Below are 17,299 nucleotides of genomic sequence, written 5' to 3'. Positions count from 1 at the left end.
AAAGGCTTCATTCCAGAACGACCAATGACCTAAACATGAAACAAACCATCCAAGGATTTTAGGATAACTGAGTGGTCTGAAATCCGCTTGAGAGTACAAATCATATAAAAGGCATATTTATGATCATTACAACATACACACTCACAAACACAAAAGCTACAGAATAAATGCTTTCAATCCGATTAGCTATTGCTGCATTGAGACCCCACTGTTGGAATAAACCAGATTCCCAGCATTGATTGTTGTCGTGATTATGATACAAACACCTTATAAAGTGCTCACGTGTGTTAAATGCAAGGCACACACATGAAAACACTCCTGAAAGTGGGGGAGGGGGAGAATTATATTCATATATGTTCTGTAACAGGATTTATTGCTAAGGATGCATTTTCAACTTCGTTATCTGGTTCTCCATAACTCGGCGTCCAGTAGTAATGGCGCTTAAGGCCATGGGAGAGTTCAGCAAGATATATACGTCCATCCACTTCATACGGCTCAACGTCTGTTCCAGTGGGCTTCAAACGGCCACTCTGAAGCAATTCTGCAAATGCCTGAAAAACCACAAGATACAAAGTTGACCCTTTTTGCAATAAGCAGTGGCCCAGGAATACCTTCAGTAAGAACATAAAATTGAAGAATGCCACAGACAGCAGATGGCCACAATACAAGTGGGTAGAAAAACAGACCTTGAGGGACAGACAGAAGCTGCCATGAAGATAACAGTCCAATCAAAGCAATGAAACATATTGTAGAACATAAAATAATAGAGTTAGAGGTCTTCTAGTCCAATCACCTGCTGAAGCAGGAGACTCTACACCAATTATGGCTAACCTTTTTATTGATGTGCGCCAAGAGAGCACGTGCGCACCCATAATGTAATATACGCATGCACCCCCCTATGCGCCTCACTCTCCCATGTGTGTGTGTGTGACCCCCTGTGCTCCCCCTTTCCCCCTGTGCATGTGCATGCAACTGTCCCCTGCCCCCCACGCATGTGCATACAATCCCCTACACGTGCGTATGCAAGCCCCCGCATGGGCAGGAGAGACCTAAAACCAGTTGGCTGGCGGGAGGCACATGTGCGTGTGCAGTGGAGCTGATCTGGGGCGACAGTTTGCATGCCTGCAGAGAGGGCACTGCATGCCACCCATGCAAAGCCACAGGTTCGCCATGGCACATACGATTTTGGACAAATGACTGTCCAGTCTTTGGAAAACCTCCACTCATGGAGCACCCACAATTTCTGGAGGTAAGCCTTTACGCTGATTTATTTCTCTTTAGTTTTAGGTTGGATCTCTCTTCAATGATATTACACTCATTACTTCTTGTCCAACCTCTTTGAAGAATCGTTCAACCCCTTCATCTCTGTGACAGCCCCTCAAGTATTGAAAGACAGTGATCATGGCACCTCTAATCCTCTTAGACCAGACATACCCAGTTCTCTCAACCACTCGTCTTACTGCTTAGCCTCCACCCGCTAAAGTTTGTTCTCTACATTCTTTCTAGAGTCTCAACATCTTTTTTGTATTATGGTGATCAAGTAACTTGATTCCAGGGCAGAACTGTAACCTAAGAAAACGTCAGGCTGACCCTCCTAATTGTCACAAAGATCAGAGAGGGAAGAAGTGCTTTCAGACTTGAAAAATGTTGTTATAAGTAAACTTAAAAGTAGTTTTGGCTTGCATGACTTTGATTTCCTGCTCTGAAGAGTAGTACTACTACTAATGGGGAGGAACGGAACCATTCTTCCACACCATGTCTGCCTTGTCATCTCAAATCAAGCCCACCACCTTATCCTAGATGCTTTGCTACCTCGGGACAAATCAACATTGTAGAAAGAACAAGTGATGATATTGTGCTGTTTTCTCTACTACACTGAAGCCAGATCTACACTAATCTCACTAGCAATCCTTGCTGCACTTTCCTTAAAAAAAGGAATAGATATCTTGTTAATTGATTGACAATAATGTCACAGGTTGGACGTAAATGGAATAATAGAACAAAATGTAGAGGAAGATAATCCCTGCTGTGGGCATTATGCCATCCATACTTTGACAGACTAGAGATAAAGGAGGGGGAGAAAGGAGAAGACAGGTATGAAAGGAAGATGGTTCACCGCCCCGAGTCCCTTCGGGGAGAGGGGGCGGTCTAGAAGTCTAATAAATTGTTGTTGTTGTTGTTGTTGTTGTTGTTGTTAACAGAGAAAATATGTCTAATTTTCATATGCTGGGCTACATTTCAGCACAAGAGTTCAATATTTTTTTTAAATAGCTTTCATACCAGGTGAGAGAAACTTCTTCCCCTGGGAATGATTATAAGAACAGAATTAGAATTGTGGGACATACCCATTAAGCAATAATTTATTATAACTCTCTTATTTAAAAATATTTGTCTGCATTATATGCAACAAGGGAAAAAAAGAAAAGAGGCCCACTATATATACAAACTAAGAGAACTAATCTATGTTTCATCACTCAATTATTTAAATGACAATTGCCAGCTTAGTTGTTTGATTTCCCATTTTTCATATGGTTAAATAAACTGACAAATGAGTTTCTTTTATAATATAAAAAATGGGAAACACTGAAGCGAGCAAATGTCAATTAAAATGTTGTGGTCTGTCAGCCACCGGCCCCTCCAACAGTCAAATCAGATTAGGCGGCATGGGAGTCGGCCAGCATCAAGGCAACCTGAGAGTTCCGGGGGGAGGAGAGAATGGAGCTGTGAGAGATAAAGATAGAGACGGAGCCTGGACCATCCATCAGCCCTCAGATGGAGAGCGGCTGATGAGGAAGAGGAGGAACAGCTGGGTCCAGTTGCACAGAAGGCAGAGGAGAGGAGAGGAGTGGAAATGTATGGGCTGATCCTTGGGATGGAAGAGCCACTGCTGCTAATGAAACCCCACCCTAGCTCTGGGGATAAAAAAGCAGGGGTGGAAATGAATAGGTGTGGCAGACAATATTCATCTCCCTGACAGACTTGTTAGCCTGTGATGAGAGAGAGAGAGAGAGAGAGACTTTTTGCCAGGGCTGCTGGTGCTCCTAATAAAGGGAACAATTAGGTAACTATAGATGGTTTGTCATGTTTGGGAGCCAGGTCAGAACATAAAAGCTGTAAACAACTCTTTGTCAGGCCTGCAGCCATCTTTTCTTTTGGATCTTTGTCCTGCCACACTTTCTATTATTCTGCTATGCATTATTTTCTGTTGTGAGAAAATGGGAGGGGGGATTGTAAGGAGTTGCATACTATGTAGCCATAACAAAATTCTTTCTAGAAAGCCAAGGTCATCCTTTGTCTCTTCACCGCTTCACATGACCGGAATTGGATGGGTGGAACTGCCAACATGGCAGTGGGAGATTGAACCATGTGATGGACCTGTGGGTGTGAAAGCAAGATCTTGAACTTTCAACTGGGTGGGGAAAACTGGGAAGCTTTCAAATTCGGGTTTTCCCAGATGTGCCAGCATGGCTCTCTCAATAAATTGGAACATTGAGCAATACTTTGCCTTGGACTCTGATTTACTTTTGGATGCTATTTGGATCCTTGACACTCTTCCCATGCTGGGAACGGAAGTGCATATTGAGAAAGCCTCAATGGCTGGCTTCAGACAGTTCCTTTAGTTAAAAAAGCACAACCTGGGTTTATGCAATGTGTGAACCCGCACAATCTATTGCCCAAATGCCAATTGCCGCCAGAAAGGAGGACGAGATGTTTGTGAATGGTAACGGGACAACGCCATCCTTTCTCTGCAAGGGGCTGGCAGATGGAATTGCTTTACAAGTGATGATGAGGACTATCAGGAAGACAACTAGTCCACCATATCTGAAGAAATCTCTGAGAAGAAGGACCTACCACACAAGTAGCTTCATCAAATTTGTTTCCCCAGATGTAGATGTATGAAAGGACAGGGTTTATTTTCATGGCATCTGAAAGTGCCACCAATCCTGGCCCAGAAATGTTGTTATACGTCACTGCTAGCCTAAGAAAAGGATATAAAGCAGAAAACAAAGTTTTGGAGCAAAATTGACCAACCTTAGCCTTTTTCAAACTGCATGATAAAATATCTGTATACTAGATCCAGCTGGCTGAAGAACTCTGGGAGTTGAAGTCCACAAGTCTTAAAGTTGCCAAGGTTGGAGACCCCTGGTCTAGAGGCAACTCTATATTCTGTTCTCCATCCATAACCACATCTGCTATCATTATCCAAACACAAAGTCTATCTTGCTTTCTATCTCTTTTACACATGACAGTATTTATATCTCTGGCCCATCCCCTGGTGTTAATTTCTCCATTTTTGATGATTAGGAACTACCTGCCACTTTCCATTGTCCTTAGGGCTTCTTAACTATGCTCTGATAATTTAAGTGTTGTGGATGATGACTATGGCTTTCAGCAAACAGTAGCTAAGCAAACCGTGGCCTAAATAGACATGTGAAAAGCCTACATCACAGACCCAGGTATCAGCACACTGAAGAGTGATTACAGGCAAACGAAATAAGATCAGGAAGATTTTGGCATCAGGAGACATGTGCTTAAGCTGTTCCACCAGCAGTGGTCGTACAGATTCAGATGGGTTCCGGTTTGAAGTTTAATTTTGTTCAATTTTGTTTGAACAAACTTGAAACAGCCTACTTAATCCTAGGACCATGATGGCAAGCCTATGGCACGCATGCCACAGGTGGCACACAGGGCCCTCTCTGTGGGAACGCCAGGCATCGCCCCAACCCAGCTCCACAGCGCATGTGCGCGCCTCCCCCGCGCCCCATTTTGGGCCTGGAAGATGTCCTGCAACAACCTGGAAGCCAAAAATGGGTGTGGTGGGGGACGATGCATGCACAGGGGTGTGCCAACATGCATGGGGCACACACGCATGTACGGAGCACATGTGTGAGGTGCTCGCATTACATTTTGGGGTTTCGTGCACATGCATTTGCATGCATGCATGCGCTTTGGGCACTCGGCACCAAAAAGGTTAGCCATCACTGTCCTAGGATCACAAAAGTAGGCAGATAGATACTATGTCATGCAAACTACTTACCTAAACTCAATCTTCATAAAAATGGTTAGGGGCATGATTTTAGGACCTTAAAAAAAATCCATAGCAAATAATGAAAGCAATAATGAAATATGCTGATTTTGAGTAGTTCAGAGAACCGGTAAATACCGCCCCTGACTGCCCCTGCCCCCATCTATTCTCTGCCTCCTGAGTCCCAGCTGATTGGGAGGGAATGGGGATTTTTCAGTATCCTTCCCCTGCCATGCCCACCAAGCCACGCCCACTAAGCCACGCCCACAGAACTCTGGTAGCAAAAAAATGTGAATCCCACCACTGCTGCAGTTTTCAATACTCTTGCGTTATCACATTCTTAGGTCTAGGAATAAAATTTTTGTATACTAACGCTTGGAGGGTCCGATTATGTGTAGCAAGGGCGTCACTTAGGTAGAAAGCACCATCATTTTCTATCCTGTTAAAATTAAGATCCACAATCTCGAGCGTAGTGTTTTGTTTTAATAGCTGCCCTAGAAACTTCATGCCATCTTGGCTAATTTTGTTACTGAAAAGAGATAAGCATAAATATTCATTTTTAAAAGAACATATTGTGTTCCAGATGAGGAACTGTATTGCAGTTCACAAAGATTAGTTAATACTATAATGTACTCTTGCGCAGTCTGTAGTGAGAAGGCATTACAGGAAAAAATATGCATGGTTGTTTCCTAAATAATTGTTGTTGTTAGTTGCGAAGTCGTGTCTGACCCTGATCCCATGGACAATGTTCCTCCAGGCCTTCCTGTACTCTACTATCCTCTGCAGTCCATTTAAGCTCACACCAACTGTTTCGGTGACTCCATCCAGCCACCTCATTCTCTGTTGTCTCCTTCTTCTTTTGCCCTCAATCTTTCCCAGCATTGGGCTCTTCTCCAGTGAGTCCTTCCTTCTCATTAGGTGGCCAAAGGATCTGGCCTTCTAAAGAGCAGTCAGGTTTGATCTCCTCTAGGACTGACAGGTTTGATCACCTTGCAGGCCAAGGGACTCACAGGAGTCTTCTCCAGAACCATAGTACAAAGGCCTCAGTTCTTTGGTGCTCAGCCTTTCTTATGGTCCAACTTTCACAGCCGTACATTGCAACTGGGAAAACCATAGCCTTGACTATACACACTTTTGTTGGCAGAGTGATGCCTCTGCTTTTTAGTATGTTGTCTAGATTTGCCATAGTTTTCCTTCCCAGGAGCAAGCGTCTTTAATTTCTTGGCTGCAGTCCCCATCTGTGGTCATCTTGGAATCCAGGAAAATAAAATCTGTCACTACTTAAATAACACATATTGGCACCTAATATTCTACTGCCATGTTGTATTATACAATTGCCCTTCCTTCCTGTACATTGTTCAGAAAGGCTAGGAAAGCTGTCAAGTCTACGTGTATTTATTTATGAACAAGCTTGAATTATATGATTTAGGTTCCATTGATTTCTTTGACTCTTCTCTAGTAAGGTGGGACTGCACCTCAAATATTGTGCCAATTCTGGGCAACATCTTTTAGGAATAACAATGAGATTCTGGAATGCGTCTCGAAAACAACCAAGATGTTAGGAGAACCTTATGAGAAGTGATTATGGGTATGGCTTGGAAAATGGAAAATTATAAGAAGACACAATGACTCTTTTAAAGTATCTGATGGACTGTTATGAAAATGAAGCAGAATTGCCCACCTTTGTTTCACAAGCCACGATAAGAAAGAATAAGTTTAAAATTACACAAAAAAGTAGAGCTCTGTCGGATATTAGGAAGAATCTCTTCAATGGTCAGAGATACTCAACAATGAAACTTCAGGGATTAAAGGCTCCTCATAGGTGGCATTTGCCACCTGCACAGCTAGCAAGGATGTTTAAAAAAGTTCTGCTAAATGTTGGAAATGCAACCAGATACCTGGTAATTATCATCATAATGTGGTAGACATGCCCAAAGGCAAAATAACTTTGGACAAAAATATGTACACGATTAAGAGAAAATGTTAAAGCAAAATATAGATTTAAAGCCAGAAATATTTCTGTTAGGTATACTACTAGAAAAATATGATAAAGGGAATGTATATTTAATATTGCATGTTTTGACAGCAGCGAGAATTGTTAGGGAAGCCTGGATTGATGCAAGAGAAGTGCAATTGTTTATGTCTACCTCCATATAAAAGGGGAATAGCAGCAGGCTTGGGAGGGAGGAGGAGGAACAACTAGACAGCAGAAGTTTTCAGGATTACCAATGTTAAAAAAAGAAGCCCACTGTTAACAAAAGAAGCCCTATTCTAACAAAGCAATCTGTATCGTTTAAGTTTCTCTTACCAGCTGACATCAAGATATCGGAGGGTGCAATTGTTGTACAAGGCATCGCACAGACGTTCCATCCCAAAATTCTTCATTCCATGTTTACATAAATGCAATTCCACCAAGGTGCAGTTGACATTCAGCATGGAAGCTATGTGGATGGTGGTTTCTTCCTGGAGTTCCATATTATTAAATTACATTTTGAACCTATTCCAGGTAGCAGACTTATATACCGCCCCATAGTGCTTTACCGTCCTCTCTAAGCAGTTTACAAAGTTATCCTATTGTCCCCAACAATCTAGGTCCTCATTTTACCAACCTCGGAAGGATGGAAGGCTGAGTCAACCTTGAGCTGGTGAGGATCAAACTCCTGGCAGTGAACTGAATTAGCCTGTAATACTGCATTCTAACCATTTCGCCACCATGGCTCCTAACCACAGCCTTCCCCAACCTGGTGTTTTCAAAGTGTGAGGAAGGGAGATATGTTAGGTTTCATCTGGGTTTGGCTAGTGTAGAGTCAAAGGACGAGGAAATTTGACATTGCCTAAGTCTCTTGTCCATATTTATAATTATCATCTATTCTTCTCCGGAGGGAGGGAAATCAACTTAAATTTAAGGGTGTTTTCACAGCCATGTGTCATTGCTACTAAAACTGCCCAGCATACTCACTTCTTCACTGTACAGAATTGGCCTGTTGAGATTTATAGCTTTAATTGACTCATTGTGATGCAAAACAGTTGCCAAAGCTATCATGCTCTGCGTACCCTGAGAATAAAAAAATAACAAATTCAGAAAATGACAACTCGGCTCCACAGTTAAACTTTTAACAATTTAAGCTAACACTTAAAAAGTTGTATATTCTGTTCAAAACCATAATGGTAAATCTTTCTTGGCTGTGTACTATAAACATGGTTGAATTATGTTTTTCTTTTTGACGAGTGTCTCAAATAATTTTGTTTTACCTTACTTACCAGGTCACAGTCTCCAAAATCTAACTTCTCTATTGTGCTGTTCACCTGCATCATAGCTGCAAAATACATTCCTCCTTTATTCTCAATCTTGTTGCCCGTCATTCTTAAGTAACACAGCGTTTCATTCCTCTAGAAGGAAAACTTCAATCATTTCTTTGCAACAGTTTAAATTGGTCCCCCTCGGACACCTTCCAAAATCCCTAGCCATCATGGCACTTTCCCAATCCTCTGCCAATGCTACAACATTAATGTTCACAATTTCTACAGGGAATTTAAAATACGTCCCCCCCTCCCCCCCCGATGATGTCAGGCTGAGGAGAGACTGGTGTTATCTCCGACATTTTATATCAGGGTGTTTTTCAATCTTGACAACTTTAAGATGTGTGGAGGACTTCAACTTCCAGAATTCCTCGACCGAGATGCATTCTGGGAGTTGAAGTCCACACAGCTTAAAGTTGTCAAGGCTGAGAACCATTGTTCTATATATTTGGAAAATTAGGCTTTTTTCTAAAATCGTCTAATTGCCATTAAGAGGGGGGGAAAGCTTGCTGCAAGTGGAATTATAGGTCCAGGTTACCTGAGGAATGGACTCACTCCAATGGGATTGACCCATGCTGGCAGGGAGTATGCTGGAGTATGCTGAGGACCAGTGTCGTGCAGTCAGGGGAGGCAGGGGAGGCACAGCCTCACCACTGTCATCATGAAAAGAAAAAAAATGTAAAAGAAAAAAGGCGAGAGCTGAGGTCAGGCTGAGTTAGTTGCTGCCTCACCGTGGATGACTCTGCTTAACTGTTTAAAAAAGCCTTTAAAAAAGTGCCCTCTACTATGAGGCAGGAGAACTGCATGCCTCATCTAGTCTGACTTTAGGCATTTTATGATCACTCGAGCAGAGTTAAGCAAGGGTTAAAAGCCTAAAAATTCCTGACGTAGGTGAGGCACGCAGTTCTCCTGCCTCATAGTAGAGGGCGCTCGTTTGGGCGGGGCTTCTTCAGAGGACCCGATGCAAGAGCAGAGTTGAAATCCTCTCCGAAAGAGCTGGAAAAAGTACGTGTGGGTCGGGGGGAGGGGTAGGAATTCAAACTTCAAACTTCAAAGTGTAGTTTGATTGCAGGCAGGGCCACATTGCCTTTTCAAACCTGTAATCAGTGAAGCTGGGCTGGATCCTTCCGGGGCTGGGGGAAAGTGTGTGTAGTCCAATCCAACTTCTGTGTGTGTGTGTGTGTGTGTTTGAGAGAGGGGGGAGGGAGGGAGAGAGGGAGGAAGGAGGGGAAGGGAGAAGAAAAAGAAAAAAGGAATCTTCTTTCGCAAAGGAGAAAAACAAATGCTGTTGCTTTAAATCGGAACTGAGCATGCCTGGCTGTGGAATTCTGGGAGTTGAAGTCCACAAGTCTAAAAAATTTTTTGAAACTCACCACTGGGTCAGTGCCTCACCAGCCATAAACCTCACTGCATGTCACTGCTGAGGACTCTGGCTGGCAGCATCCAGAAGAGCCTTTTTTCCAGTGGCTCCTGCTCTCTGAAACATTGTGCCCTTCAAGGTGAGATCCACCCCCATTTTCTTAGCCTTAAAGCCTGGCTCTGCCAATTGATTTGAGACCCCAATGGAGGCGTTCCATAATGAAGGTAGTTGGTGGACTGGGAGAAGATTCTACGGCTGCCCCATTTGTATCCTGCTTCCTTCCTCAGCAATCTTTATTAATTTTAAAGTTTATTTATCATTTTAATATTTTATTTTAATTTAAAATTAATAATATAATGTTAACGATGTTAAAAAAAAAGATGTTGAGAATCTAGAAAGAGTGCCAAAAAGAGCAACAAAGATGATTAGGGGACTGGAGGCTAAAACGTATCAAGAACGGTTGCTAGAATTGGGTCTGTCTAGTTTAATCAAAAGAAGGACTCAGGGTGACATGATAGCAGTATCTTCCACAAAGAAGAGAGATCTACCTATTTTCCAAAACACCTGAAGGCAGGACAAGAAGCAATAGATAAAAACTAAAGGAGGAGAGGACCAACACATAAATAAGGATAAGTTTCCTGGCAGTGAGAAAAATTAATCAGTGGAACGACTTGCTTCCAGAAATTGTGGGTACTCCAACACTGGAGGTTTTAATGAAGAGATTGGACAACTATTTGTCTGAGACGGTATAGAGTCTCCTGCTTGAGCAAGGGGTTGGACTAGAAGACCTCAAATGTCCCTTTCAACTCAAGTTATACTGTTATTGTTGTTAATGCTTTATATTGTTGTTGTTTTTTACAGTGTTTTAAGTGGCCTAGAGTCACCTGAGGGCAGAATGCGTGGCATATAAATTTAATAAGCTAACTATTAAAAATAATTCCATAGCAATTACGTCTTATCATTCATCTGCTGTCCTCCTCTTCTTGCACGGAAGAGCACATTTCATTAAGTGTTGCTTTAAAATAAGCAATAGGGTTGTGCAAAGATTTTGAAAGGATTCACTTCATAAACTGAGTTTGCATGTGCAAATCAGCTTTGAAGCTCTGAAGCAAAAAGGCCCAGGCAGATCATGTACCAAAAGGAATCTTGCTCACAATGTACCCGCCTGTGTCCTTAGCGATAATTTTTCATTTGGATTCGGGGCTGGATTTTTACCTTCTAGAGAAGAATTAAGCAAAGAAAGAATTCAGGAATTCTGGGAGTTGAAGTCTACAAGTCATAAAGAGGGCATCGTTCCTCACTTCTCGCCTACGAGCTTGTCCTGCACAGAGACTCTTACAAAACTGAATCCACTCCCCAAGTGCCTAGTTTGAATCCATTGAGTCAAAGACTTTACACCAGAGGTGGTATTCAGCAGGTTCTGACTGGTTCTGGATAACCGGTAGCAAAAATTTTGAGTAGTTCGGAGAACCGGTAAATACCACCTCTGACTGGCCCCGCCCCCATCTATTCTCTGCCTCCCGAGTCCCAGCTGATCGGGAGGGAATGGGGATTTTCCAGTATCCTTCCCCTGCCATGCCCACCAAGCTATGCCCACAGAACTGGTAGTAAAAAAAAAATGAATCCCACCACTGCTTTACACCCCAAGGTGCCTTGCTCCAAATGGGAAGCTCATGTGGCTTTCTGTGGCTTTCTGTGGCTTTCTCCCAGACTGAGCCACACTTACGTGCATTGCTTTAGCTATGAATTCTGCTCCAAGGGTACCAATGTCGTTGAACATCAGATTGAGGTAGAGCAGGGTCCGATTATCCTACAATACAAAAACATGGGGGTGTGTTGTTAATGTTGTCCTCCCTGGGTCTCTTTCACACCCTTCCAAAGATTGGTTTCCTTAGGATGAATGCACAATGCACATTCCAGTTTGGTCCAACGCTTGCAACACGTGGCTGAGAGTTAGGGCCCAACAGTTACATGGCTCCATGCAATTTCCCACCTCAGGTACAGATTTGGGGAGGATTTCTGTAACCGCGGGATATTTGTTCACCTCAGTTTGGTGCTAAAAACAGCTCTTCCCAAACAGAAGATAGTCAGAGAAGATGACGTGCAATGTTAAGTGGTGGGATGCAAGTACATGGCAAAGAGCTCTTTGTAGGCTACTCTTCTGATTGCTCCATTTAAATCAAGCTCCACCCACAGGTTGCCATTATCAGTTCGGCTGATCCGGGCCGAACCGGCTGAATACCACCTCTGTCTGCAGGCCATTTCCTGGAATTGTCCTTCAACCCAAAAGTAATATTGCGAGTGGTCCTTGACTTACAACTATCATTTATACAATACAATAGTAGAGTTGGAAGGGACCTTGGAGGTCTTCTAGTCCAACCCCCTGCCTAGGCAGGAAACCCTATACGATTTCAGACAAATGGCTATCCAACATTTTCTTAAAGACTTCCAGTGTTGGGGCATTCACAACTTCTGGAGGCAAGCTCTTCCACTGATTAATTGTTCCAACTGTCAGGAAATTTATCCTCAGTTCTAAGTTGCTTCTCTCCTTGATTAGTTTCCACCCATTGCTTCTTGTTCTACCCTCAGGTGCCTTGGAGAATAGTTTGACTCCCTCTTCTTTGTGGCAACCCCTGAGATATTGGAACAATGCTATCATGTCTCCCCTAGTCCTTCTTTCTCTTAAGCTAAACATACCCAGTTCCTGCAACCGTTCTTCATATGTTTTAGTCTCCAGTCCCCTAATCATCTTTGTTGCTCTTCTCTGCACTCTTTCTAGAGTCTCCACATCTTTTTTACATCGTGGCGACCAGAACTGAATGCAGGATTCCAAGTGTGGCCTTACCAAGGCATTATAAATTAGGCATTATAAAGGCATTATATTTAGCCGCCATTCGACTTTTCAACAGCATTTGACTTACTTAAAGTGACCTACAATCAGTTCCTCGTATTCCCAACCATCATGTGATCAAAATTCAGGCAGTTGGCAGCATGTACTTATGATAATTGAAAGAGCCCGGGATCATGTGATCACCCTTTGCCGTGTTCCCAGCTGACTTCCAACAAGGAAGTCAGATTGCCCGTGAGTCCTGGGAAGCCTGATTCACTTCAGAACTGCATGATTCCCTTAACAATTGCAGTGACTTGCTTAACAACCGTGGCAAAAGAAGATGGCAAAATTGGGTGTGACTCAGTTAGCAAGTATATTGCTTAGCAACAGAAATTCTAATCCTAATTGTGGTCATAAATTGAGGACAACCTGAACTAGGCTGGGTTTATGAATTTTAGAATTTCTACCCTGCAAGAAAAGACTAAGAGTTTTAATTGCAAGAGACATGGGGAGCAAACGCAATTCCATCCCAAGAATTTCAAGGAACAGGGATTTCTAGTTTGCTTGATAGATACCTGAATGAAAGCAGCAATGTGGGCTGCGCCAGCATCAGTTAAAAGATTGTATCTCAGGTCCAGCCCTGGAAAAAAAAACAAAGGATGCAAACATGAACAGACCGTAGTTGTAATCACTTTTGTAAGAATACCTTAACACTTCCCATCACATTCTCTAAACCAAAACTGCATCCAATTTGGGTTGCCATGGTATAAAAAAAGATGTTGAGACTAGAAAGAGTGCAGAGAAGAGCAACCAAGATGATTAGGGGACTGGAGGCTAAAACATATAAAGGATGGTTGCTGGAATTGGGTATGTCTGGTATAATGAAAAGAAGGACATGGGGAGACATGATAGCAATGTTCCAATATCTCAGGGGTTGCCACAAAGAAGAGGAAGCCAAGCTATTCTCCAAAGCACCTGAAGGCAGGACAAGAAGCAATGGGTGGAAACTAATCAAGGAGAGATCCAACCTAGAACTCAGGATAAATTAGCTTTGTAAAACAATTAATCAGTGGAACAAATTCCCTCCAGAAGTTGTGAATTCTCTAACATAGAGAGTTTTTAAAAAGAGATTGGACAACCATTTATCTGTAATGGTTTAGGACAACGGTCACCAACTGGTGGCCCACGGACCACTGGTGGTCCGCAGATTTTTATTTTTATTTTTGCATTTTTTATATTGCACTAAATACTATTTATTGTTTTAAAAAATCATATTAGTGGTTCGCGGGATTTAAAATTAGGAGTTAGTGGTCCCTGAGGTCTGAAAGTTTGGTGATCCCTGGTATAGGGGGTTTCCTCCCTAACAAGGGGCTTGGACTAGAAAACCTTCAAGGTCCTTTCCATCCCTGCTATTCTATTCTATCCCATTGGCTTTCTCTAATTGCAAAATTCATTCATGAAGCTTAATCTTGCTTTATTCCAAGGCCTAATCTGAATATTACACTGGGTGGAAAGTGGGATTTAACTACGGTTTCACTCTCTGATTGCGCTTTTGTGACATAACGGAGAAATCTCTAGGGAGGTTCTCATTTATCCAGGTCAGGGTTGTCGCAAAGGTGCTTTTACTTGAAAGGCAACTGGACGTTCTGATTTTTCTTTTAAGACATTTCACTTCTCATCCAAGAATATTTTCCGGTTCTGTGAAATGCCTCAAAGCAAAAGCAGAACGTCCAGTTACCTTTAAAATAAAAGCACCTTCGGGATAAACGGGAAAAATCTAAACTTCAAGTCTTCCTTCAACTATACCATCTGATTCTAGAGGAGCCCCTTTAACGCATTAGATTTTGTGTTTCAGAGGCTAAAATAAGGAAACATACCTGTAAGAAACACATTGTTCATAAAGACAGATGCAAGGATTTGAAAATCAGAATCGGTCACTCTCTGCACAGGTACCAAGCGGTTATTCCCAGCTATTTTCACAGTTATCCTTTGGGCCAACCTGTGGACAACATAAACAGAAGCTCTTTTTGTTGCCGCTCTTCCATTTTATTTCACTCCAATTAAAAGGGAGGTTTAAACGTTATTCATGGATTTGCAGAGAGTCCTCTTTCTCTTTCATTGGAGAGGAAAAAGTTATTCACAGTCTGAAATGGATCCAGGCATATGCAGATGGATTTTTAAAACCCATAAGTCTCATTCTTTTTGCTCCAAAGTAAATGATATCATGATGCAACACTCCTACTTCTTAATATCAGCAATGCAATAGATTCTATTTACCATATAGGGAGCTTTTCCCAGGATTTCATGCCTAGTAATTTCATTTCTTTGGCTAGAAGGCAGAAAAGCTGTCTTATCTATTGAGTCACAGGATCAGTTCATCTAGCCCAGGATTATCAGTCATTTGGCAAGATGCAGTTTGGGCTTTACGCAGATTCCCTGTCTCACCCATCCTTAACAAGAGCAGAAATTGAACCAGGTATTATTCTCTGCAGGAAAATCCCTTTGTTTTGTCTCTGTTCAGCATTATCCCCAGCTGGGCCTTAGAGGTTTCAAATCTAAGCTGCCTCTGGTCCTTTTTTCATACAAAGAATGTGCTCTTCAGTTGAGCAATGCATACAGCCTCAAAGGCCCAACGCTATAACTCCAAGCCAACTCCATGCTTTGAAAGCATACAGACAATTCTGCATTGAACTACTACAGCATTCTGTTATTGGACAAATAATCCTACATGTCTGCTTCAATTTCCAGAATCTCACAATTTTCTTATGACTCTTATGAAATGAATTCTGGGAGCAACGTCTAGTAAAGATCTCAAAAATCTCACCAGTAGGACTTGTGAAAATCTGAGAAATCTCCGTTGGGAACTGGAGGGTAAAGTGTCTTAACCTTCCTCTGTTCTACCTCATTGCATTATATGAATACATAGAGACACATTTGCATATGAGTATTTCTCAACTACAAAGATTTTTTTTTCAAGAGGCAATTGGACTTTCTGGTTTTTCTTGCAAGACGTTTCGCTTCTTCATCCAAGAAGCTTCTTCAGCTCATCCAAGAAGTTTCTTCAGAGCTGAAGAAACTTCTTGGATGAGATGCAAAACGTCTTCCAAGAAAAACCAGAAAGTCCAGTTGCCTCTTGAAAAAGCACCTTTGGGACAACCATGACTGAGAATCTCTATAGACACTCTCAGTTTATAACCATAATTGAACCAAAGTTATGGTTCTAAGTCATGACGTTCATAAGTCGAGGCACCCATGTGATTGACTCGGGTTTTTTTAAAAAATTGTGGCAATCGTAAAGCAAATGCAGCCTTCATTACGTGAATGTGATGGTTGTTAAGCAAGTCAATGCATTCTTAGGGAGATTTTTTAAAAAACAAATAGCATAAATTACATCAGGTGACTGTGAAACACTGCAGCCAGTTGTAAAGGCAAATGTCCGAAATGCAGTCATGTGACTGTAGTGAGTGTCACTCTTGGAACCGGGTCATAAGTACCTTGGGGGGTGGGGTAGTCCTTCTAAATAGTTGCCAAGCACCCAGTCATTAAGCAAGTACTACCTGTACTTTATATGTGTCCTGAAGCTTGCAGAATCCAGATTTTCCTGCTGCAAAAATCATAGTTTTCAAAAACATTTCGTATGCCCAGAATATTTAATGAGTTATTGGCTTAGTTTTATTATGTTGCCTTACTCTTCATCAGGGAGTTTCACTTCTTGGAGAATGCGCTTTATGAATGGGTTCACACGTTGTTTTACTTCTCTGCAGGTTTCACAATATTGTAGATCCAGGCTCATGAATGCTAGCATGCTTACCTAAAATGGAAAGGAAAAGAGTGAGAAAACAGTCACCGGCTCTATAGCATCTATGAGCAGCATCGTCATGTATAGTCACTCACAAGAAACCCTTGGCTGATTCTGGGGGTAGGTTTAGGGAATCTTCCCACAAATTGGAAGGAACTGGCAGCAGCTGGTGGCGCAGGTACATTTGGCCTCTGGAGACCAATCCAGAGCCCACAATCCAGGAAGCTAAATCAGTGTTTCTCAAACTTGGTAACATGAAGACCCATGGACTTCAATTGCTGGCTGGGGAAATCTGGGAATTGAAGTCCCACGTGTCTTTATGTCACCAAATTTGTAACATTTCTCCAAATGATCACCTGGAAAGAAGGAAATAGGAATGCCGGTAGTCCTCAATTTGTGACAGCTGAGCCCCAGATTTCTGTAGCTAAGCGACACGGTTGTTAAGTGAGATGTGCCCCATTTTATGACCTTTCTGGCCATAGTTGTTAAGTAAATCACTGCTGTTGCTAAAGTTAGTAACCTGTCGTGAAGAGAATCTGACCTCCTTTCTGATTTTGCTTGTCAGAAGGTTGCAAAAGGTGATCATGGGACCGTGGGAGACTGCAATTATCCTAATAAATGCATGATGAATGGAATGGAATGGAATGGATGGAACAGAATAGAATAGAATTCTTTATTGGCTAAGTGTGATTGGACACAAGGAATTTGTCTTTGGTACATAAGCTCTCAGTGTACATCAGTGGTTCTCAACCTTCCCAATGCCGCGGCCCTTTAATACAGTTCCTCATGTTGTGGCGACCCCCAACCATAAAATTGGTGTCTCAGTTCCTAAGACCATCGAAAATATGTGTTTTCCGATGGTCTTAGGCGACCCCTGTGAAAGGGTCGTTCGACCCCCAAAGGGGTCCCGACCCACAGGTTGAGAACCACTGGTCTACATAAAAGATATAAGTGAAAAATCATGATCACAGTCATCATAAATAC

At 42.3% G+C, this 17,299-nt stretch overlaps 2 protein-coding genes across 2 annotated transcripts in view; both read right to left on the bottom strand.

Annotated features, from left to right (window-relative positions):
* PHC3 (polyhomeotic homolog 3) overlaps positions 1–17,299 on the bottom strand; it is a 395,745-nt gene that overhangs the window by 131,136 nt on the left and 247,310 nt on the right. The gene's annotated exons all lie outside the window — the stretch shown is intronic.
* On the bottom strand, positions 251–16,321 carry LRRC34 (leucine rich repeat containing 34; the record flags this gene model as incomplete). The annotated part of the gene is made up of 10 exons (XM_081956308.1): positions 251–551; positions 3,853–3,979; positions 5,400–5,555; positions 7,335–7,489; positions 7,986–8,081; positions 8,288–8,416; positions 11,413–11,496; positions 13,092–13,156; positions 14,394–14,515; positions 16,206–16,321. 10 exons carry the CDS (start codon positions 16,319–16,321, stop codon positions 348–350), a joined length of 1,254 nt encoding a protein of 417 aa, XP_081812434.1. The 3' UTR covers positions 251–347.

This window comes from Natrix helvetica, assembly GCF_964273705.1.
Source record: "Natrix helvetica genome assembly, chromosome: 5".
NCBI lineage: Eukaryota > Metazoa > Chordata > Lepidosauria > Squamata > Natricidae > Natrix > Natrix helvetica.
The sequence above is the reverse complement of the archived record's forward strand: the minus strand, read 5'-3'. Positions and strand labels throughout refer to the sequence as shown.